General features: G+C 43.7%; 9 protein-coding genes across 12 annotated transcripts; 6 read left to right on the plus strand and 3 right to left on the minus strand.

Annotated features, from left to right (window-relative positions):
- The first annotated feature begins 149 nt into the window (after positions 1-149).
- On the plus strand, positions 150-1,231 carry LOC128306463 (probable dimethyladenosine transferase). Its single transcript, XM_053043989.1, has 2 exons — positions 150-262; positions 322-1,231. Exons 1-2 carry the CDS (start codon positions 205-207, stop codon positions 1,182-1,184), a joined length of 921 nt encoding a protein of 306 aa, XP_052899949.1. The 5' UTR covers positions 150-204; the 3' UTR covers positions 1,185-1,231.
- Positions 1,232-1,306: 75 nt separating this feature from the next.
- On the minus strand, positions 1,307-3,658 carry LOC128306453 (protein FAM114A2). The gene is made up of 2 exons (XM_053043977.1): positions 1,520-3,658; positions 1,307-1,446 (listed from the first exon to the last, which is right to left on the minus strand). The coding sequence occupies exons 1-2, from the start codon at positions 3,608-3,610 to the stop codon at positions 1,372-1,374; spliced, it is 2,166 nt and encodes a 721-aa protein (XP_052899937.1). The 5' UTR covers positions 3,611-3,658; the 3' UTR covers positions 1,307-1,371.
- A 312-nt stretch (positions 3,659-3,970) lies between these two features.
- Positions 3,971-5,065, plus strand: LOC128302301 (nucleolar protein 12). The gene is made up of 2 exons (XM_053039099.1): positions 3,971-4,167; positions 4,257-5,065. Exons 1-2 carry the CDS (start codon positions 4,085-4,087, stop codon positions 5,011-5,013), a joined length of 840 nt encoding a protein of 279 aa, XP_052895059.1. The 5' UTR covers positions 3,971-4,084; the 3' UTR covers positions 5,014-5,065.
- Positions 5,066-5,068: 3 nt separating this feature from the next.
- Positions 5,069-5,952, minus strand: LOC128302312 (40S ribosomal protein S25). Its single transcript, XM_053039110.1, has 2 exons — positions 5,903-5,952; positions 5,069-5,584 (listed from the first exon to the last, which is right to left on the minus strand). The coding sequence occupies exons 1-2, from the start codon at positions 5,903-5,905 to the stop codon at positions 5,228-5,230; spliced, it is 360 nt and encodes a 119-aa protein (XP_052895070.1). The 5' UTR covers positions 5,906-5,952; the 3' UTR covers positions 5,069-5,227.
- Positions 5,953-6,486: 534 nt separating this feature from the next.
- On the plus strand, positions 6,487-8,780 carry LOC128310678 (zinc transporter 7). The gene is made up of 3 exons (XM_053047376.1): positions 6,487-6,638; positions 7,115-7,471; positions 7,542-8,780. Exons 2-3 carry the CDS (start codon positions 7,291-7,293, stop codon positions 8,495-8,497), a joined length of 1,137 nt encoding a protein of 378 aa, XP_052903336.1. The 5' UTR covers positions 6,487-6,638; positions 7,115-7,290; the 3' UTR covers positions 8,498-8,780.
- Positions 8,781-9,741: 961 nt separating this feature from the next.
- LOC128309714 (dynein light chain Tctex-type protein 2B) lies at positions 9,742-10,597 on the plus strand. The gene is made up of 2 exons (XM_053046172.1): positions 9,742-9,880; positions 9,996-10,597. The coding sequence occupies exons 1-2, from the start codon at positions 9,742-9,744 to the stop codon at positions 10,250-10,252; spliced, it is 396 nt and encodes a 131-aa protein (XP_052902132.1). The 3' UTR covers positions 10,253-10,597.
- Positions 10,446-11,722, plus strand: LOC128309712 (sialic acid synthase). Its single transcript, XM_053046170.1, has 2 exons — positions 10,446-10,555; positions 10,633-11,722. Exons 1-2 carry the CDS (start codon positions 10,448-10,450, stop codon positions 11,647-11,649), a joined length of 1,125 nt encoding a protein of 374 aa, XP_052902130.1. The 5' UTR covers positions 10,446-10,447; the 3' UTR covers positions 11,650-11,722.
- LOC128309713 (SUMO-activating enzyme subunit 1) lies at positions 11,690-13,017 on the minus strand. The gene is made up of 2 exons (XM_053046171.1): positions 12,833-13,017; positions 11,690-12,759 (listed from the first exon to the last, which is right to left on the minus strand). Exons 1-2 carry the CDS (start codon positions 12,922-12,924, stop codon positions 11,853-11,855), a joined length of 999 nt encoding a protein of 332 aa, XP_052902131.1. The 5' UTR covers positions 12,925-13,017; the 3' UTR covers positions 11,690-11,852.
- Positions 13,018-13,853: 836 nt separating this feature from the next.
- LOC128297674 (leucine-rich repeat-containing protein 58) lies at positions 13,854-20,741 on the plus strand. 4 transcript variants are annotated; one of them, XM_053033357.1, is made up of 6 exons: positions 13,854-14,009; positions 17,284-17,976; positions 18,641-18,857; positions 19,736-19,925; positions 20,006-20,099; positions 20,177-20,741. In XM_053033357.1, the coding sequence occupies exons 2-6, from the start codon at positions 17,486-17,488 to the stop codon at positions 20,253-20,255; spliced, it is 1,071 nt and encodes a 356-aa protein (XP_052889317.1). In that variant the 5' UTR covers positions 13,854-14,009; positions 17,284-17,485; the 3' UTR covers positions 20,256-20,741. The 4 variants fall into 4 exon arrangements, with proteins under 4 accessions (XP_052889317.1, XP_052889318.1, XP_052889320.1 ...); XM_053033358.1 differs by lacking the exon at positions 13,854-14,009 and adding an exon at positions 16,308-16,567; XM_053033360.1 differs by lacking the exon at positions 13,854-14,009 and adding an exon at positions 16,308-16,567 and having other exon boundaries at positions 17,287-17,976.
- The last annotated feature ends 1,511 nt before the right edge of the window (positions 20,742-22,252 follow it).

Here is a 22,252-nt window from a genome sequence, read left to right on the forward strand (position 1 = left end):
GATTGGCTAATGTTACTGCGATCATAAGTTTTGGGCAATTTCCAACCGACCGCATCAGGTTTGTTTTGATTGGTTTGCAATTTGACAGTTGTAGACAGTGGATGACAGTACACGGATTTTTTCTTATTTCGCACATGGCATTTGTTTACAGCACATATTTCCAACAGCAATAGATAGTTGCGTTTTTCAGTGTACGGTAACAAAATGCCGAAAGTACGTGCAGAAAAGAAATCTCGTTCGCACGAGGGAGTTGCGAAGCAGGGTAAGTGAAATTACGACTAATAGTGGCAAAGATAATTAGCAATTGCTGTGTTCCATTAGGTATCGTATTCAACAAAGATTTCGGTCAACACATTCTCAAGAACCCGCTCGTTATCACCTCTATGTTGGAAAAGGCGGCTCTGCGCCCTACGGATGTGGTGCTTGAAATCGGTCCCGGTACCGGTAACATGACGGTAAAGATACTGGAAAAGGTGAAGAAAGTAGTGGCATGCGAAATCGATACGCGCCTCGTAGCGGAACTTCAGAAGCGTGTACAAGGCACTCATATGCAGCCAAAACTGCAAATCCTGATCGGCGATGTACTGAAAACGGACCTACCGTTTTTCGACATTTGTGTCGCTAACATGCCGTACCAGATTAGTTCACCTTTCGTGTTTAAGCTGCTGCTTCATAGGCCATTTTTTCGTTGCGCTGTGCTAATGTTCCAACGCGAATTTGCCCAACGACTTGTGGCTAAACCGGGCGATAAGCTATATTGTCGACTAAGCATTAACACCCAACTGCTCGCCCGTGTCGACATGCTGATGAAGGTGGGAAAGAACAACTTCAAACCACCGCCAAAGGTTGAATCGAGTGTGGTACGCATTGAGCCACGAAATCCACCACCACCGATCAACTATACGGAATGGGACGGATTGACACGGATTGCTTTTCTGCGCAAAAACAAAACACTTGCTGCAGCGTTCAAACAAACAACGGTACTGGCTACGCTGGAAGATAACTACAAACTGCACTGCTCGCTGAAGAACGTTGACGTTCCGATGGATCTCAATGTGAAAGATATGGTGGAAAGCATACTGGAAAAGGTGGACGCTGGCAACAAGCGTGCACGAACGATGGACATCGACGACTTCATGACAGTTTTGCAAGCGTTTAACGCAGAGGGGTTTCATTTCAGCTAAACCTAGAAGGATCGGTGGAGACGATTACTTATGTTTTGTATGTATATTTATCCAATAAAAATCGTTTAGGCTAATATAACAATGAGGTGGCTTCGAAGCGGTTAAGATAAGGAAATTTAACACCCATCTTGGTGATGCTTGCATTGCTAGCGGAAGTGTAACTTTGTGGATGACAACATTAGTTACTTTAAGCCGCACCCAGTTGTAAGATCGGAATAAAAAGGTGAAACGCATTCTGAACGTACGACGTGCTGTTCGAGCCCTGCAAAAGAAGACATATCGATTAGAATGATACGTCCCAGAACCTGAAGGCATCTGAAAGTCGATGAAATTACCTCTAAAAATATGTTGGTTATAAGCGCACTGTCATTATCATCCCCAGACTCATCCTTCATTTTCGTTAGCTCAGAGCAAAATCTGGTCGCAACGCCGCTCAAATGCCAGCAGAACACTGTCGTTAGCTGAACCAGCACATCGGCTTCAGTGGCCGTACTGTGATGTTCGCTGATGAGTAGAATTTCCGCCAGTTTGTGCATCCGCAAGACACATAGGGCCGTCGTTTGGGCTAGTGCACGCATGGCCTTTTCAAACACATCCTGTCCTGTTCGCTCGTCCTGCCTATTATCTATCCACTCAGTGTACTCGGTCCAACTCTTTACGATCTCTGCAAAGTCGACCTTAACGTTCGGATCGAGGTCAACGATGGTTTCCTTCAATTTCAATTCCAGATCGTCCGCCGTGTGCAGCCCATCCGCATCGTCGTTGTCCGTTTCAGGAAGTTCGCACAGTTCCTTCACTTCGCTCATGGTTTCTTGAAGTTCCTCGAGTGCTTTTCCGGTTAGTGGTGTCATCAAGGATTCCAGCTTCAGAGATGCTTGTTTCGACAGCATCTCAAGAGCTTCCAGATGCACCAACCCGTGATAATCGTCAAACAATGTTTCAAAGTGAAGCTTCTTCTTGTACTGATGCTTTTGGATTTGCTTCAGATTTCGTTCGCGTTTCTCCGTCTTTGCCTTTGCCTCTCGCAGAACCTGGCTCAACACTACACCGTCGTTCGGCTGCAAACCGAGCAACTTTCGCTTGTTCAGCAATCCTGGGTCATTCTCTTGCAATATGGTCATCGTTTTCTTCCCAATTCCTTCGAGTGTATCCAAACCTCCCGTGATAACCTTACTGCTAATCTGTGTCACTCCGGAAACGAGCTGATCAAATCCGAATCGGTCTTCCGATTGCCTTTCGGCTGACGGTGCCTTCTCGTTCGTTTCAGTTTCTTCTCGAATGTATCCTTCCGATTTCAACTTAGCTTCTGTCTCTGCTTGACGGCGGGCTAACTCCTCCGGATTTGGTACACCAATACCAGATTCGATTACCTGCGTAATGTTGGTCGTAATCGAGGCAACCGATTTTGATGCGTTCGATAAGAAGGAAACAGCGGCCCCACCCCAGGATGGCTTCCAGCTGCCCCACGACTCGCCAGTTGTTTTATTATCTCCACCCGTCGAGAGTCGATCGAGAACGGATGTCAAAGGGGGATCATCCTTATGTTTCATAAAATCCTTCAACTTGTGTTCAACCTCATCGATATCCACATCTCTGAAGCTGGCTTTTGCTGAGCTATCCACCGGCGAAGGCTTGTGGAAAAGGGTATCCCTATTTAAACTCTTCGTTTGCTTATTTTCGGTTTTGCCCTCGGTACCACCACCACTTTCAACGGTAAAATCTCCCCAATCGTCATCGAAATCGTCCCATCCCTCATCTGTGCCGGATTTGCTTTCTTCTTTGATGCTCTTTTCCTTCACTTCCACCGTGGGTTCCTCTACTTTTGCCATGGTCTGTTCCAACATTTGTGGTTTAGCCGGTTTAAGTACAAGTTTCTTGGCTTTATTGCCTGTTTCGGGAGGCGAATCCGATCTATTTACTTCGGGTTTTGAGATTATTGGTATTGCGTTGTCTTTTTCATCCCATTTCGCATTTCCGGGGTCAGACTGTTGGAACGGTGGCTTTTGCTTGGCAAATTCCGTACATGTTTCATTTGTTTCAGCATGTTTTGTGAGAATAGCATGTGACTCAACGTTTTCTTTTCCCTTCTTATCCGACGAGGACCCTGAAGACTGAACCTGCGATGTGTCGGATTTGCTGTCCAAAATCTTCGGTTGATTCTTGATTTTATCGGATGAAGCAGTGTTACTTTCTTTATGGGAATCTGATTTATCCACCAGTTGATCATCACTGGGCTCGCAAATAGTTGTGCTTGCAGGCTCCACGTCGATGTTTGCAGATTTTGTCGATGCTGCATGCTGTAACTTTTTCTTGGAGGACACATCTGAAGGTTTTGTGCTTTGGAGCACCTCTTCCAGCTCGTCTGGTTCTATCTCTTCGAAATCTTCATCTGCACTTGCGAACTCTTCACTATCTGAATCGCACATTGTTAATTAGTAAAATGCTACGAGTACAAGCTAATATTATTACGACGAATTTGCTTGCGAATAAAAACAGAGACGAATGACACGCAATGACGTTTTGCAACAAAAAAAAGGTTGGTCGATTTTACTGGCAAACAGCTGACATGAGGTTATTGAAATTGAAAGCTCCAGGCAAACAATTCTTCTCGTTTTGGTGCCAAATAACCTGTAGTTGCAAAATGTAAAGTATATTACGTATAAATACCATGTAGGGCATTTTTAAATTAAAATAGCATTTTATGATAGCACTTTGCTAATTTCAAACATCGAACCAACCCTGAATGTCACGATTTTCATCGATTTGTTGTCATCAACTTGCGAAGAATATGCACGCGCTCTTTGTTTACAACCTTCCAACCAGCACCGCCTCTATAGAAGAACGCGCGTGATCAGTTAGAAACTCGTACTAAAACCGTATCTTTAAATCTTTTTCTGAAAATGAAGCGTAAATCAGAGGGGGGCAATAAACAAGCTCTTCAGAGAAAGAAGACTGAATTGGTATTCGATCCCCAAAAACGGATGTAAGTAACAAGCACGTAGCCAATCGAATGACTCGTAGCGTAGACCGTCGTGATGGACAGAACGTTACTGATTGTATGCTGTATTTTAGAGAATTTCTGACTGGATTTCACAAACGCAAGCAGCATCGCCGAAAAATTGCTCAAGGAGAAATGCAACGAAAGCTTAAAGAAGAAACGAAAAGGATACGTACAGAGGCGAAAGAAAAAATGCAGAACCTGTACCATTCGTACAAGCCTATTCCGGAGCTGACGGAAGAGGATAAGGCAGTCGAACAGGAAGATGAGTACGACATGGAAAATGTTACAGTAAAGGTAGTGGAACTGTCCACCCGGGATCTGGCAAAGGAAAATAATTGGATAGGTGAAAATCGTGGTATAGTGGAGAAAGATGAAGAATCCGGACCCGAGGAACCAAGTGACGATGAAGACGATTATCTGGAAGAAAAGCAACTCGGTGTTATCCCCGGTATGGAGCTTGAAGGAGAGAAAAGGGTTAAACGAAAATATAAGCAGTTGCCCGATGAAGATTCGATCGACGGTCGTGAGGGACAGGAAGACCGCACTGAAGCAGATAAACCGAAACCGAAAAAGGGTCCTGTACTCAACCTGGAGGGCATTCGTTCAAAGAAGGAGTTGAATCACAAACTAAAGCGCTACGCAATGAAATCTATGAAGAAAAGCCAGGCTTTTCGGCAGAAAGCGCGCGTGCATCAGCAGAAACAGCTTAAACAATCGCGACGTATTCGACACCAGAAGGAAAAACATATGAAGCAAAAAAAAGGATTCAAGAAGCACAATAATACTGCCGGTCGCAGAGAACCAAGGCGAAAACGAAACGACGATTGAAAAAGCCAGGCAAATCAGAAGGACATACAGTTAATAAAAGATCACTATTGTTCACTTAGTTTACAAGAAGTATATTTCTTCCATTCCGAAGCGTTTAATGATGGATACACATGTAGGGTATGGATTCTGAATGTTTCCACAGAAAACGTTTCCCTCGTTGGCTCGAGATGGATGAGCACTTTGCACTCACAAAACAAACAACGGAATCATCAGATTACGCCACTGGATCGTCTCCCTTTGTGGTGCGGGTATAGATGACCTGAGCGTGATGATGCACGACCTGCTTGATCAGTCCCTTCTGGCAGAGCTCACGTAGACCGCGCTTCGCGAGCGATCCACGAATCTTCAGCCTTTCCGATACAACCGACGGGGTAATCAGTTTGTAGGCAGGGACCTCCTTGTACAGCTTATCGTACGTGGCCTTATCGAAAAGGACCTGGTTGTTTAGCTTGTCACGGACCTTTCCCTTCGACCACTTCTTCTTCTTGGCCTTTCCACCGGATCCTCCCTCCTTCTTCTTCTGGGTTTTTTGCGGCTGTTTCGCCGATCCCTTGGTATCCTTCTTCGGAGGCTAAAATTGAAACAAAAACAAAACATTAGTGTACAGCAGTGGCATCAGCGTCCATGTGAAATAAGTCGATTTGCATTGCGACCGGTCTAATGCTGAGTGATACAAATAGATGTTTATACACATCGAACCTCCAGCCCTTGAACACCCGCACTACACTATTTTTCCTCCGGCTGGGAGGTTCATCTGAGTTGTTTTTTTACGCAATATTCAACTTCATCGGTTCAGTTACACTCTGAAGCACGTTTTAGCTAACAACACAGAACATTCCACGCAAATGGTGCGATAATTTTCGTAAAAACTCAACCAAATTCAACCTACCATTCTGAAGTATGGACTCGAAAAGAAAGAGAACGTCGGCGGCAGTTGATAGAAAGAAGGAAGTGCAAAAACGCATTGATGGTAAAAACGCACACTTTGCTGTCAAACGGGAAACGTCTGAAAATCTGCGTTTTTACCGGCTTTATTATTCAGCATAAATGAATGAAAACGATGTTTTAAATCATTATCTTTGTCTAACCCATCAGACATTATGATAGTGTTAAAAGCCGAACTAAAACACAATGAAAATAAATGTGAAAACCCGGAATTAGAATTGTTTCCAACCACCACCATTTCGCACCATTTCGCTCTGCCCGTTATCAATGCGTTTACAATCAAAAATACTTAAAATTAAACTGTACTTAATCGTATACCGCGTGGAACGTATGAAAAGGGATAATGGAGAAGGCATTTGTGTGCAAACCATTAATTATATGAGATCAAAAGGGCGTGGAAGACATATGCCGAAAGTGTTGAAAGAAGAACGTACCGCAATTGCGACAGAGTGTGTAGAGCCCCAATCACACAGCTGTCATATCGGCTCGGATGTCGTGTCAACACCGTGTACGAAAGAAAATCTACACCGCTCGTAGTGCAATTACGGATGCTCGGTCAGCCGACGAACTGAATCCAAAAACCGAAATAAATTTAAAAAATGTCTTACAAACGATGCTGATCTTTGAAGCCCATTGCAACCGTGACCAATACGGATCGAAAAGCTTATCCGCAACATAGGGTATGTATTTAGTTGTTCGTGGTCGTCTCTATGCTGTGTCGCGATCGATGTTTGCTTCCGCAATGTTCCTGCTGTCGACCAATCGTTGTACGTACGTCGGGGGTTTGAAATGAGAACAAAAACATGGGCGTAGTGCTAGCCTATTCCGTCGGTTTTCTAACGGCACCTTGTTTTGCCTCATATCGAAACAAGGAAGCTTCTGAAATGGATCATTATTTGGTTAGTTGTGCATACGTAAGCAAAACAAGGCGTAAGCACTCCGGTGGAATGGCATTGTTTACAATCTTGGTCAGGGTCGGGATAATACGTGGTGTGCCAGAGCAACTGAATGGCCCAGGCAGGAAGCGTAGTGAATAGTTATGTTTGATGTATTTTCACACATACGACAATAGCCAAAAATCTTGTACTATCAACTCTATGAATCATCCCTCACTGTACGTTATCGGTAACGATCGATTATTGTTTTATCGTTACAGAGCACAGGTTTGCGATAGATCTCTGCAGAAGGTACCCCGTGCATCACCACCCCGTACGAGCTCCATCGAGTTGATTTCGACCAATTCATTTCCCCTCCACGATCGACTACGTCCTGCGTCAGTAACTCAAGATTTTGTTCTAAGTGCTTATCAGCGTTTTGTCCTTCACCCTCACGATGCTGCCACTAACGCATAAGGATTCCCGTGGATTTGGCTATCGAATACGGGAGAAGTTCAACAGTTGGAGCCGGCTCATTCTGTCGGATCGCAATTCGCGAAATTTGTTTTTCTTTCTACTGCTTAATTTAAGCTTTGCCTTTGTCGAGCTGATGTACGGAATATGGACGAACAGTTTAGGTAAGTTTCGGCCCGGCCATAGTTTCGTAGCAATTGAAATATGCTAATTGATTTTAACCTCTACTTCAAGGTTTGATCTCGGATTCGTTCCACATGTTCTTCGACTGTACGGGGTTGTTGGCCGGATTAGCTGCGTCCGTTATAACAAAGTGGCGGGCGAATGAGAAGTATTCTTACGGATACGTGCGTGCCGAAGTTCTTGCTGGCTTTGTGAACAGTCTCTTTCTGCTGTTTATCGCATTCTTCATCATGTCCGAGGCAGTAGAACGTGCAATCGAGCCTCCGGAAGTGAAACATGAACGGTTGTTCGTCGTCTCAGTACTCGGGTTGCTGGTGAACCTGGTCGGTATCTATGCATTCCAACACGGCGGCCATGGACATTCGCATGGTGGTGGCGGTGGCCACGGTCATTCGCACGGCGGTGGTGGCGGAGGTCACGGACATTCCCATGGTGGAGCAATGAACCATCACAGCCACGATACTCATCACCTGCTGTCGAATCATAATGATAACCATGGGCATTCCCACGGTGGAGGCGATCATCATCACAGCCATGGAGGTGGCAGTGAGATTATTTCCACCAACTCGCAGATTATGCGTGGTGTCTTCCTGCACATTCTAGCCGATACGCTCGGATCGGTAGGTGTCATTATATCGGCAGTGCTGATGCAGCTGTTTGGTTGGATGCGAGCCGACCCCATTTGCAGCATGTTCATTGCGCTAACGATCGGGCTAAGTACGCTCTCGTTGATCAAGGAATCGGTAATGGTGCTTATGCAGCGCCAACCGGTAGCGCTGGATCGATTACTGCCATCCTGCTATCAGAAGGTGACCGGTCTGGCCGGTGTGTACAGCGTACAGGAGCCACATTTTTGGACCCTCTGCACCGACGTGTACGTAGGTGTCATCAAGTTGGAGGTATCGAAAAACGTTGATCCCAAGTACGTGGTACAGCACACGCGCATGATCTTCGAAGCGATAGGCGTACGGCAGATGAACATTCAGCTAGACTATACTGCAATGTGATAAACCCACGTAGTGGCGCTGTGAGATGGGGCCGGGACAAAAGTTCCGTTCAATTGTCGTGTATTGTTGTTTCAGGTTGTTTTCTTGACCCAAAACCAACACCACTGTCTGCAATGGTAACACTGTTTTCTACCTCTACGCTACTCCCAATCGGCTAGAGATTTTCGCGTTTTCGTATCAATTTTATTTCATAGGCACCACCTAGTGGGAGAAGTATTGCATACAAACATTTCAGACGTACGAATTAGTATAGAGCCTAAGTTTTGTTTTATGAAACACACCTTTACCTACTTACTGTTTCCGTTAGGCATTGTTTAGTCCTCCTTTAGGCGATAAAGTCTGTGCTCATGATTCTAGGATTATATCGAAATAAGCCAAATCAACTAGTAATGGCTCGGTTCCAACCTAAAAGTCAATGATTCGCGCTGCGTGAAGCTTTGAACGTAGACGAATTAAGTATAAAATGTTATACATATGGTATCATCCGCGTCCTGCGCTGTACAAGCGCAAGCTCCCCATGCAGAAAGAACTGAAGAGCTGGAAGGGCACACATTGTAATAAGATTTATTTCCAAGGGATCATGAATGCATTGTTCATGTTGTAATAGGATATTCGTAATAATGGGGACATACCTGCAGGAAAAGAATCGAACAGTTGCTGAATCCAGAAAAAAACATGGTAAAGCACGATGTAATGCATTTGATTTTACAATGCCTACATGTCTGTAGGATAGATGATAGCGGGAAGAAAAATACAATTCTGTTAACGATAATGTGCGTATTGTTTTATTGCAACTACTGTTTGAATGTTTTCATAAACGCGTGTCAGTGGCAATTCAAAAGCCGTTTTTGTCATCCAGTCGACTAGATATGTGTTAAACTATTAATTGACATTTTGTACGCATCTATGTAGGGATGGATTTGCAATAGATTTATTTGTGATTGAAAGGTGAAATTGATGCTTAACTATTATACAAATACTTAAATAATGCGAGCAATAAGTTGACATGATAAAGAATCAGAATACAATAGCACGAATACGCGTTCTAGCGCTACGTGCACGAAAAGTATACAAAGCGTATATTGAGCATCTCCTGTATTCATAACAGCCGGCACAAAACAACGTATTCGTCGCTCTGGAAACCAAAACAAATCTACCCAGGCTACCATTTTTTCCCTGAGGACCGCGTCGATTTTCACTAAAGCACTACTTTTAAGCAAACCAGAAAGTAAGTGGTTAGTAAAATGCCGTTCAACGAGACTCAAGCTGGAAACATTACTCCGTCGCCAGCGGGGTATCAGATGCGCCCGGAGCTGAGTGAAACATTTAAATCGGAAAAGATACGCGAAATAATCAACAACGTGCTTACGGAAACATTAACTGGTAGGTTAAATAGGACCGAAAAGTCTAGCCAAACATTCAAGATATCTGGTCATTTAAGGCCAGCATTTAAGAAGTCCTGAAGGTGTAAAATCTACTCTGTTGGGTATCGTTTTAGGTCAAACATATTCGGCAGCAGATGCATCGCGCTGGACGAAATCGATGGCAGATGAGATAAGTCTTCAAGTAAAGGATCTGGAAATGCACCATTACAAACATGTGGTTCAAGTGTGGATAGGTCAGCAGCTGGGGGCCGGTTGCAAATGTGTGGCCCGATGCCGTTGGGATACGGAGTGCGATAACTATGCGACGGCCGAATTTAAGAACTCAACCATGTTTTGTTTAGTGACAGTTTACGGGCTGTATCTCTACTGATGGAGAGAAAAACTGTGATGCTGGATCATAAGCATGAGAAAGGGAGGATGGAGGAACATGAATATGTGTCATATGCTCATTCCTATCAGCATCGCCACCATCTTCTGTTTGTAGAGTAGTATCGGCGTGTTTTGTATATAAATTGTTTTTGTGTTCAATTAGTGTAAAACCTACGTAGGTCAATTGTCGAAAAGCATGGCATTATGGAATAAGGAAATAGGCAAAACGTTCATAGTCGCTGAAATTGGCCAGAACCATCAAGGGTCCCTGTCTACAGCAAAGCAAATGATAAAAGCGGCGAAGGTAGACACATTTTAAATTACGCTAATGTTTAAATAAATTACCTAAGTAGTTAAAAACCCATGTCCACTCCATTTCAGCAATGTGGAGCAGATTGTGTAAAATTTCAGCGATCGAATTTGACGGAAAAGTTTACCGCCGATGCTCTGGCACGCCCTTACGTCGGACCTAATTCATGGGGCAATACGTATGGGGAGCATAAAGCTTGGCTTGAATTTTCGATCACACAGTATCGTGAATTGCAACGTTTTGCTAGCGAAAACGACGTTGCTTTTACCGCATCGGCTATGGACGCTGCTTCCTTCCGCGAGCTGGAAGAGCAACTAAGTGTTCCTTTCATTAAAATCGGTTCTGGTGATGCAGATAACTTGCCACTTCTTCGTTACGCAGCCAACCGATCCGTTCCGCTGATAATTTCCACTGGAATGCAGGATTGGAATCACATTTGCACTATGTACAGTATGTTCCGTCATCGTAATGATGTAGCATTGCTGCACTGTGTATCGTCCTACCCGACACCGGCCGAAGATACGATGTTGCGAATGATTCCTCTGCTTCGTAATCAATTTCCCGCGCTAACTTTTGGATATTCTGGCCATGAGCTGGGCATACAGCTTTCGGTAGCAAGCGTAGGTTTAGGTGCACAGATCATCGAGCGACACTTCACGTTGGATAAATCGTGGAAAGGAACCGATCATCAGGCATCGTTAAATCCGGCCGAATTCACACGTATGGTACATTGTGTTAGAGCGTTGGAGGCACAGCCTTCAAGAGACTCAGCTTCTTTAATCGACCGACTAAAAGCGGTTCTAGATGAGGAGGATTTTAATGAACGCGACTTAATCGTTGCACTGAAGGAGGTAGGCGTACAGGACCGAAAGCTGTTAGACTGTGAACGACCGTGTTGCGATAAGTTGGGAAAATCGTTGGTATATGCTAACGATGTACATCCTGGCACTGTCCTCACTGAGTCAGATCTCGGGATAAAAGTAAGCGAACCAAAAGGTTTATCTCCAAGGCTGTACGATTCTGTTGTAGGAAAAATGGTAAACCATACCGCTTTCAAAGATAAGCCCGTTTTGGAGCTACATTTCTGAGAACACCATGCAATGCAATTTATTCAAAAACCCGTTAAGGTGATGACGATATGATAGAGATTTATTGAGAAGAAACACGCGTATGAGTATGTATTATGGAATTGAAATTAAAGTTATCGAATTTTCTGTTGTAAATTGGTGTGGAGCAATCGCACCCCCTGATGGCGCAATGCCATATATATAAAAGAAAATCACTTTAAGCATTACATCGCTGTACCGATAGCATCTACGAATCCGCAGCATGTGTCCGGGTTGAACAGAAACACGTTACGGTGTGGTCTTTCCTTCTGCGAGACGACCTTGATGATTTCATGTGCCACAACACCTCCCACTATGGCGGCTACGGGAGAGATCTGGGCAAACACGTGGTCGAAAGATGGATCCGAAATTATCTCCGGGGCAAGCGTATCGCGCAGTTCTAGTAGTTTCTTCACATCCTCCTCACGTTTGGCATAGGCCGGATCGCGCTGTTCTTGGTCACGGAATTTTTGCAACACTCGTTGTACGGGAAGAGCTGGACCATTTCTTTTGAGACACCGTGCGTACGATGCATCTCGAAAATCGAAGTCCACCAGACACTGATATGGTGGAAATTCCAGCGTACACTTCACCGTAGTGCTGATGGCTTCAGTTTTGATTTTCTCGTGTGGTTTCGATACCACCACATGCTTTACGACATCCTCCGCGAACTCATGCTTTTGTAAATCGGTAAAACAGAATCCATACATGCCCCAAACGTCCGTGGCGAAAAATTTCACATCTGCTTCTCGGCATATGGTGTCCACTCGTACATGTTGTGCAGTAGATGCACCGATCAAACAAACCACATCAAATCCCTTAAAATATGCGTCTTCTTTCGAATCGAGCGCTTCGGCGTCGGCATTCAACTCAACCATCGGATTTAAAATCTGGGCACGTGTAAGCGACGCTTCGGCACGGTTGCTTCCGAGAGACGATTGCGGAACCAGAAATTGGGAACAGTAGTCTTCTTCCGTAACTTTCCGGTCGTCCAGCAGTGTAACAGATTTGACTCCGGCCAAAATGATGTTTTTGGCTATTTCCGCACCCAGGCCATTTAGGCCAGCAATAAGAATGCGGGCCGAACGGAGACTGTAGAATAGACGAAGCACAGCAGAAAGTTCAATCGCAACGTATTAGGAGAAAATCAGGGAGGAATAGTTACCGCTTCTGAGAATCCAAGCCCCACAAACGAATCTGACGATCGTACAGTTCTGCCTCCTGTTCGGTCAAATCGGCACCATTTGATTGAACCATTTTGTTGTGTTGTTTTGTTAAGCAAACAGCGCAAACGATTCTGAAAATGTCCGTAAATAACGCGAAAAACCGACCGAAATGTTCTGGCGGCGTCTGAATTCCGGTTTCGGCAGATACAATGTCAAATTGTATGTGTCATTCGTCTTCCCCGTGCTATAATATATTTGACAGTTGTGCAGTGCCAGAATAAATTTTAGACGTTCGCGATCAAGCGTTGTAGTATTTTTTTTAAAATCAAAATCCCCAATATTTAATTATTTTTCACTGTCCAAAGCAAAAGACGAACAATTCACGCTGGATAAGGCGTTCATCGGCAAAACACCAAAAAAACATGTGGCGACAAGCACCGAAATTAGTGGTGTCGTTAACGATTAATTTCAAGACTCAATACTGACTAGTCGAGTGAGTGCCAAACGGAATCGACGTCGATCGTTGGTGCAACGGGTTCGATAGATTGGCAAATTCAACTCATGGGTGGAATGAGCTTGGCTCCCGTGAATGCAGGGTGCTCGCTTCAGAATCGTGTACAGGTAGAATCGGACCTACTGGCTTGACCTGTCCTACATGCAAATGATGCAAGTAGGCATAACTGACGACGATCAGTTGGAGCTGCGACTTCCGATCGCTTCGGATCGCATGCGGATGGCTCTGACCCGGTTAGTTTCAGTCCACCCTCTGGCGTATCAATAGCAGGAACTCCAACTCCAAAGGAAGAGCGAGGATTTGACCAGAAAAGCTAAACGGAAAACGGATAGGAAATGGAAAACGGAAAATGTTGCATGGTGTAGCACATTTCTTGAAAATAGCTGCTATTTATTATGCAGTGAGTGCGAATAATCGAAAATGCGCCAAAAAATTGCCATAATTGCTGCCTGGGTACATGCGGATTGACAGCTGATGTTGTTTTGAACGGGTGTCAGATGACGAAGGATGCAGAGGTTCAAAAGATTCTTCTTGCATCTCGTCGCAAGGCGGCACAATAATCTGAACTAGCGAGATGCTGGTGCGCACCTACGTTGCTCTATTGTTCTAATCGTGTACGTTTCACTGCGATCGTGTGTGGCGGTGGAAAAAACGCAATAAAGGTAATACTGCCGGTTCTGTTTGTGTGAGAGGTATTCGCCGAACTCTAGACTCTTGGTGTTGAAGAGAATTGTGCTGATGCGCAGTAGGCCCTTGAATCTGTCGTGAAGGTTGTGTTTTGTTTTGGTAGCAAAATTTGAGTATCGGAATATAAGCTACGGAGTGTTTTGCTGCTCGTTTTTCGGTTCGAGATTGAAAATGTATACTCGCTATGAATTGTGGGTCAATTTGTACAGAAAGTTCCTGAGTCACTTGAAAGAATACTGCAGTTGCCGTTCACAAAGTTTAGCAACATCGTTGGATAACCGTTGTGTGGCTCGTGGGATGCATAGCGAAACTGGAGGATGGAATATGTGTCGGAACGCTCTGCTACTGGAGTACCGGAAACATCGCCAGCGTCTTGCCAAGCGGGAACAGCTTGAATTGGCCCGCGAAATGATTGCTGCTCGTGAAATTGCTCAACACTGCCGCAGCAACAATCGTACGTATAGTGAACTGCGAGACCTGGAAGCATTGGATACCGGAAAACCATTGTCGTTCGTGCAAAGGATATTCCTCGAGAATCGTTATATATTTGAGGCGATCGCGAAGCACATACGTACCGCCGAACTGTTGACCGACGTGCGGGTTAATCCGACACTCGAACAGTTACAAGTCGGAAAATGCAATTTGCAACCGGAAACGATGCGCCGCCTGACCGAGTATGTGCTGGAGAGTGAGTACTGTGGCTGTGTACATATTTACACGGATGCTTCAAAATCTCCGGATGGTCAGTGTGGCATCGGTGTGTACGACGAAACGAACGACGTGCGGATAGCCGTTCAGCTGAAGCTCGACACTAGCATCATGACAGCGGAAACACTAGCGATCAAGGTAGCCATGCAACATATTGCCGAACGTAGCCTGCATCGAGCGGTCTTGCTAACCGACAGCCAAGCGGCGTGCACGTTTTTGAAGAAGAATCGAATCTCCCGCTATCGCAACGCGGTTGCAAACGAGATCCTCGAGTTGGCGCGTACATTTCAAATTACGATTCAGTGGATACCGGGCCACGTAGAGGTGTGCGGAAACCGAATAGCGGACGAGCTATCACGGTCCGCACTTGCCAACGGTACCCAGCGCTTGGAGAACGACATTTTCATCCACGACGCCATTAGTTACTTTGAGGAACGACAAGCATCGAAAATTAACAAATGGTACCAGGAGTACATTCGTCTGAAGGGAAAATCGCTGAAGCAACTGTGTGGAGAGGATGACGATTCAGCACATTCGTATTGTGCGCTGTAAACTCGATCTCGTTCTGTGTAGACGTAAAAGAAGCTGCATATTTATTTACTTTAAAAAACGTAGTTTAGGCTGATGTTTGAAAGCTCTTCAGGTGTACAACTGGCCGCTAGTGAGCTGCAGCAACGCTTAGTATTGAACTAGTCGGCGATAAAGTTTTACAACATTTAAACGAACGCTAAAGCATGTGAATCGAGAGTCACTGTTGTCCAACATATTAAACTAATTTGAGGTGAGAGACGGCGTGGTAGTTTGGATATCAATTTGCTAGTTTCACCTATTATTGGTTTAATTTTTTACAAAATTCCTTACCACACTTTAGCATTCACTTTCTGTTAACCTTATTTGCATTCTGTGAGTAATTTTGATTCTTTGTTTTAGCTCCACATCTATTCGTTTATATCGTTTCACGTTGCTTCAAAAAAAATCTTTCAAACATTTAAAAAATGCACGTTCGATTTCGAAAGGGAGTGAAGACCATTTGGCCACTGTCCAGTCCTTGATCGCATTGCTGAATGATCATTAATTTATTCCGATTAAGACAATTGATGTCAGCCAATTCCATGTGTCGTCTGAAAGAGCAAGGTTTCATAATTTCATTTAAGTCACTTCAAACGATCACTTGGCTCGGATGGACGAATGATTCGTTACTGCTCGCAAATTTCCCAGTTCCTTTAGTCTGGACGGTGGTGTGTTGGTGTACGTCGCTGTTAGTATTGCTACTAACGGTTATCAAACTAACTTTTTCTTTCTTTTCCATCTATGGGAAGCTAAAGGAAAGGCCGCGATAAGCGGAGGTATCAATCTCCCACTTTCAAGTAAGTGGTCCTCAACGTCGGTTAGATGCGTATGTGCGCGTAGTTTCGGGCAGTGGCGGGCTAATACAATACATTTGCACAATGGTTCTATCAGTTGGAAGTCGTCCGAACAGTTAGACGGTCGTGGAATTGGTATGCCGTTTTGCAACGTTCTCCTGCAGTGATAAGTCTGCTGGAGGCTGTTTCTTTTTTTTTGTCGTGACGTTGCTGGTGGGTTTCTCATCCCGTCTGGCATACGACAGCGAGTACTGTCGCGGGCTACCGAATGTCCATAGAGCAGTGTGCCATTCAGCCAACCACCGTCAAGAGAGGGCAACGGGCAACTTGGGCTGGCTGATAACGGGTGACGACAACCACGCATACTACCCAAAAAGATTCGTTCCAACACACACTGGATAGGGTAGATTCCTATGCGAACAAGAGATTCGAACAAGTGTCCTCTCGAAGCAGGAAAAAAGGTAATAGCATGATTGCATGATGCGGTATTGGTGGTGGACTTATTTTCTCATGTTTATCATCGCAAAATCTATCTACCCACCACCACACCGCCATGCGCTCACCCAGCCCATCCGGCCTTGAAAGAGATGGAAACAAGACCGTAGCCTATATAAAACGAGCTATTCGTCGATCCACCCGAAGCCATTGATTTGGTCTCTCAACGGTAACAATACCGGACGAAGCGGCGCACTGTTGTTGTTGTCGTTGTCGTTGGGTTGTTATCGCGTAAATACTTTACACTTGTTGCGCAAAGCGAATCGCATGCGTGCGAGCACATTCGTTCATTTTGTGCTGTAGTCACGACGAGACGCGGTTCCCTGTGGCAAAAGATAGTCAGTAAGTTAGCAAAAACAACCAAGTGAAACCTACCTTCAATACAAATTTCTTTGTATGATCAAGCTTGCGTTGCTGTAGTGTTTTTTTTATCTCAAAGTGCCATTAATTCTTAGTTGATCCTTCACCCCCTCATATGTTGTGTAGCCGCGAGAATGTGTGACTGTGTGTAATTTTTATTTATCGGTTGTTCTATTTTCATCTTAGGTTTTAGCATTTTGGTCTGATCTGTTTGTGTCTTCTGTGTGAGTGGTGTTTTTGCTAGGACAGTCCGCTTCCGCTTATATGACCGGCGTATTTATATGTTCTATGTCTCTGAAACCTCTCCCTCTCTCTCTTGCAGCAGTACACCACCAAGACCAGCAGTTCAGCAGGTTTCGTTGGTTATCTTTCGATGCCTCGATCGATCGACGGAACGCAGTGTACGTGTTCCAGAACGTAGGACAGCTGGTTCAGTGCGGAACGTTGGTCCACGGTGATAGATAATACCGAAGACACTTGCATCGTGGGGTTTTCGTCTCGAAAAACAACGCCTACACCACAAAATGGATGTCGTCTACACTTCGGACAGCTGCGATAGCGACTCGCGCGAACAGAAAACGGTCGATCTGGGCCATTCGAACAAGCGACATCTCGACGACGATCTGTTGCGCGTTTCGAAGTCGAAGAAGCTGGCCGAAGATATCGAAACGGTGCTGCTCAATCACAACAAGCTGATAAGGGTGCCGCTGTCGCTTGGCGACTTTACCAATTTGAAGGTGCTGGATCTGAGCAATAACCGTCTGGAAGAGCTGCCCGAGGTGATCACGCAATGCCAGCTGACGACGCTGATCGTGAAGAACAATTTGCTGACGGATAAGTCGCTGCCAAAATCGTTGCTAGCAGCTGCCGGGAGCGGTCTCAAGGAACTTAATTTGAGTGGCAACCGTTTCGCACACTTTCCCGAACAAGTGATTGAGCTGCGGTCGCTGAAATATCTTTATTTAGGGGGCAACCAGATCACCAACGTTTCAAAGGACATATGGAAGCTGCAAAAGTAAGTTGGCACGAGAACAGAAATACTTAAAGGCATTGAAATAGTGGATACAACACATACGGTTAGTGTAATTAGCGAGTTAAAAAAACGCACACTTCTAAATAACGGTTGCTCGAGCATATTACTAGCAGAGTTCATTTAAAAATAATCAATATTGAGGCGAAGCAATTGCATTTGACGTAATTTTTTCTAATTGTTAGACCAGCTCTATGCTCTTTTGAATTCGAGAAATAGCTGATATGGCTGTTTGGGCTTTGTTTTATCATGATAACGCATTTCATGGTCCTAGTTGCGTTTCGCACAATATTAGAAACAGTTGCGAAGGAGGCGACAATTCGTTTATCTTGCACTAAACTGCCTGACAGATAGCAATTGCTCCAGTGCTATGAGATAGGAGCGTTATCGTGAACACAGCAGGAAAGTTTTTGGGGAGCATTTTATTGTTCATTATTGTGTGCGTTTATTGCTAATTGCGTTCGTGTACGTATTAAAATGTTACGAATCTATCTGGTTTGCATAATGACATAATGAAGTCGCTTGAGTAGTGTTCAAATTCATGATCCGCTTCCAAAAGCGTTTTTTCAACTTATTCCTTTATATGATGGTAGGAAATATATATTTTAATAAGTTAATGTTAATTCCATCTCGTTTTCACTCTTTATAGCCTGCAGCTGCTTTCACTCGGTGGAAACCTGATTTCCGAGATCCCGGAGACTGTCGGACTGCTCAATCATTTGCACGCCCTCGTCCTGTGTGATAATCTGTTAGAGATGCTCCCTGCGTCCATAGCACGGCTGGTCAATCTAAAGTCGCTACTATTGCACAAAAATCGTTTAAGACATCTTCCACGGGAGATTATAACGTTGCGAAACTTAACTGAGGTACGTTACTGTTGCAGGACGCTGTTGAAAGTTTGTGGCATTGTGGGCGATGTTAAACGTATGGCGTCTTGACCTCAATATAGCTTTTATAGTGTTATTTGACAAATTGAGTGGTAAATCCGATAAAGCCAAGTCTAGTTGCCTCCACTTTTCCGCAAGGGTGCGGTTTTGTTTGAAAAGGGATTGGTTAATGGTGTAACTGTCTTGTCACACAACGCCCACTTTAGATTACTGTAATTGCAGGGTTAAGAAAAGCTTAAGCATAGCATCTACTGCTTTCTCTTTTTGATTATGAGATAACATACTTTTTTTTAGCAAGAAATCGAGTTTTTGGATGGATCCTACATGATCGGCCCTTATTTTTTGATTATGACTATGGAAAAAGTGGAATAATATTGTAGTCGAAATCCTATCGTAAGCACAAGTATTTTGTGCATCATTTTAATACTACCGTATTGTTGTTTACTCCGTTCAAAGTGAAGATTGGAAAGGTGAAGAAAACACAACGTAAAATACTTAGTAAGTCTTGAGCGATCTACGTCATCGCTTGTACAATTTAGCCTGTTTGATCTTGATTAATAGTGTGAGAGCTGATATTAAGGGAAGGGCTCTCGTTGACAAAGAGCAACACGACTGATAACACTGATCGTCGATGATGCAGTACGATTAGCTAGCGTAGTTCGCACTTTAACATGACATGCACTTTTAACAGAAAAAAAACATATGGTACCCTGCATTAGTAGGAAAGGTGACACTGCGAGACAATCACGGCACGCTCACGTGGAGAATGCAGCTAATAGGAAGAAAAAAAAACAAACACACACGTACATTTTTAGTCTCGTTTGTCTTAACTGCGTTTACCTTTTTTGCGTCCACAGCTAAGTCTGCGCGATAACCCATTAGTCGTGCGCTTCGTAAAGGATATGACATTGAATCCGCCAAGTTTGCTGGAGCTCGCTGGACGTACTGTGAAAACCTGTGCCATTCGGTATGGAGCGGAAGATTTACCGCGTACCCTGATTGAGTATCTTCATACAGCGAACTGCTGCGTCAACCCAAATTGCAAAGGTGAGCAACCAAAGGACGGACTAGTGCGAGGAATTTGGATCTTCTTGTATATTATTGTGTTGTGTGTTTTATATTTTTAGGAGTATTTTTCGACAACCGGGTAGAACATATCAAGTTCGTCGATTTCTGTGGCAAATACCGTATTCCTTTGTTGCAGTATTTATGCTCCTCAAAGTAAGCAATGATTTTATTTAACTAACAAGTTGATATTAAAATGAGGAATAATACAACTTTTCCATTTTGACTTACAGATGCGTTGCGGATACAAGCTCATCGGATCCGGGCAGCGAGCCGAGCAGTAGCATGATGCGTAAAGTTTTACTCGGTTAGCTGGAGATTATGTTTCAATGTCGATGGTACAAATTGTTAGAGCTTATCGCCAAATAACGCCATACACGGGTGGACAATCATAGTACGGCTACCTATATGCTGCGGCTGTGTTTTACAACCCTGCAAAAAAAATCTGTCGATTGTTGTTCAATACTATAGTGCTGTTGCAGTTACAACTTGATTCAACGTTTGAAAAAGATTAGCAAAGAATATTATACTGTTTGCTGCTGAATATCCACTTTGTGGTGAGATCGATATCGAATTTAAAAGAGAAATGATACAGATTGTTGTGGCAACCAGTTGTAAATGAACCACAAAAGCAGCACACTTAACATCATTCTCTTATCGAAAAACAGATGTCCGCGACACCTCTTGGAAAGATAATGTGATTTGCTCCAAGAGCAGCTAAACGGAATGCACTATTATTTACAATATAACGCATACAAAAAAGATCCATTTTAAAAGAAAGATAAACTACTGATGGTTCTATTCACGTAATAATATCACAAGATCTCGTTCAAATAATGTGTATATCTAATCAGAATGATATTGTTATGAGTAATAATAGAAAGAGCTCAATTGCGAAGTGATAAAATAAATGTCATTTTGTTGTGGGTGCATGCAATGATTTCAGGTTACGTGATTCTTCTTACCTGCGATCATCTGTTCGATGCCTGATCATTAGTCGGCAGATAGCTGTTTGAGAGATAAGATTGTGAGATAGTATTGTCGTTGAACCTAGCGTTTGTTCCGTTTTCGATTGGCAAAAGAATTGTGCTACTTATCACAAACTGCATAATGCTTTTCAATTCATAATGATTGGAAACTGATATTTCTTTTGTTTGCAGCATTTGCCGTGCGGCAACCGCAGCGCCAGATTACCGAATTACAGATAACATCCATAAACTGCATATCTCTCTTCAAAAATCACGTTTTGGGAAATCATCACACCTTACATACTATTTTTCGATCTATTTGAATATCTGATGTAAATAGTCTGGCATTGAGGCATTCGTCGTCCGAACATGTTGATGAGTATGAATGATGAATGAATGTATGAAACTTTAACCTAGATGTTGTTTGTTATTTTTATAGAGACTTTGAGCAGGGCAGCTACATTCGGCTTTGACTTCAAACCAATCTGAACAAACATCCCAACTGGCTGGAATGTTGAAATATTTCAAAATGCAATACAGGGTGTGTCAAAATCGATGAATTAAAATCTTTACGTGCGTGTAGAAAAGATGGTAATGAAATAGCTTATTTTAAAGGGATTGTCTGTCCTGAAAGGGGAAAGAGCTAAAAATGTGGAGACTGTTGAGGTAATTTTTTTTAAATATTATGAATAACACTACCAATTAGTAAAAGCACTATTTTAAATTGTGTAATAACGAATTAGTCACGAACAGTGGTTTGTGCTTCGATTATTCCAACGGTTGGAAAATATTGTTTATTCGAAGCAGTACATAGCTGAAATTAATTGTGAAAATATTAATCAGAAATGGAGTACAAACGAAGTTAAACGGAGTTAAAAGTAGGATCCGCACAAACATTTGAATATTGTTTACATTTGCGATAGCAGCGAAAAGCGATGCTAGGCAACCGCACTGCGTACGCTCAATCTAACGCAATGCACTGTCGCGTGCTGTCATTGTTCGTGGTTAGTCGTCGCCCCGTGTTTACGTTCTAGTTTTTTGCTTATGAGTAGGGGGTGCCATTTTTCGCTGATGTACCACCAGAAAGGGAAACCGGGCGCAACCCGCCAAGTGTGTAGTGGATAAGTTTAATAATACGTATCGGTTGATTGCATATAGTTTGGTGCCCGTGTTCGAGGTGTCTGCATACGTTGAGAACCATTCGGAGGTTATAAGTGGGGTACGGAAGTCGATGGAGACGCATGATGGATGGATGGTGAGCCATGTGTAGTGTGATAGTGTGCAGCTGCTTAGGTAGGCATCTTTTACATTGCGTTTCGAGGCAGTTCGTGGTTCCGATTG

Source organism: Anopheles moucheti, chromosome 2, assembly GCF_943734755.1.
Source record: "Anopheles moucheti chromosome 2, idAnoMoucSN_F20_07, whole genome shotgun sequence".
Lineage (NCBI taxonomy): Eukaryota > Metazoa > Arthropoda > Insecta > Diptera > Culicidae > Anopheles > Anopheles moucheti.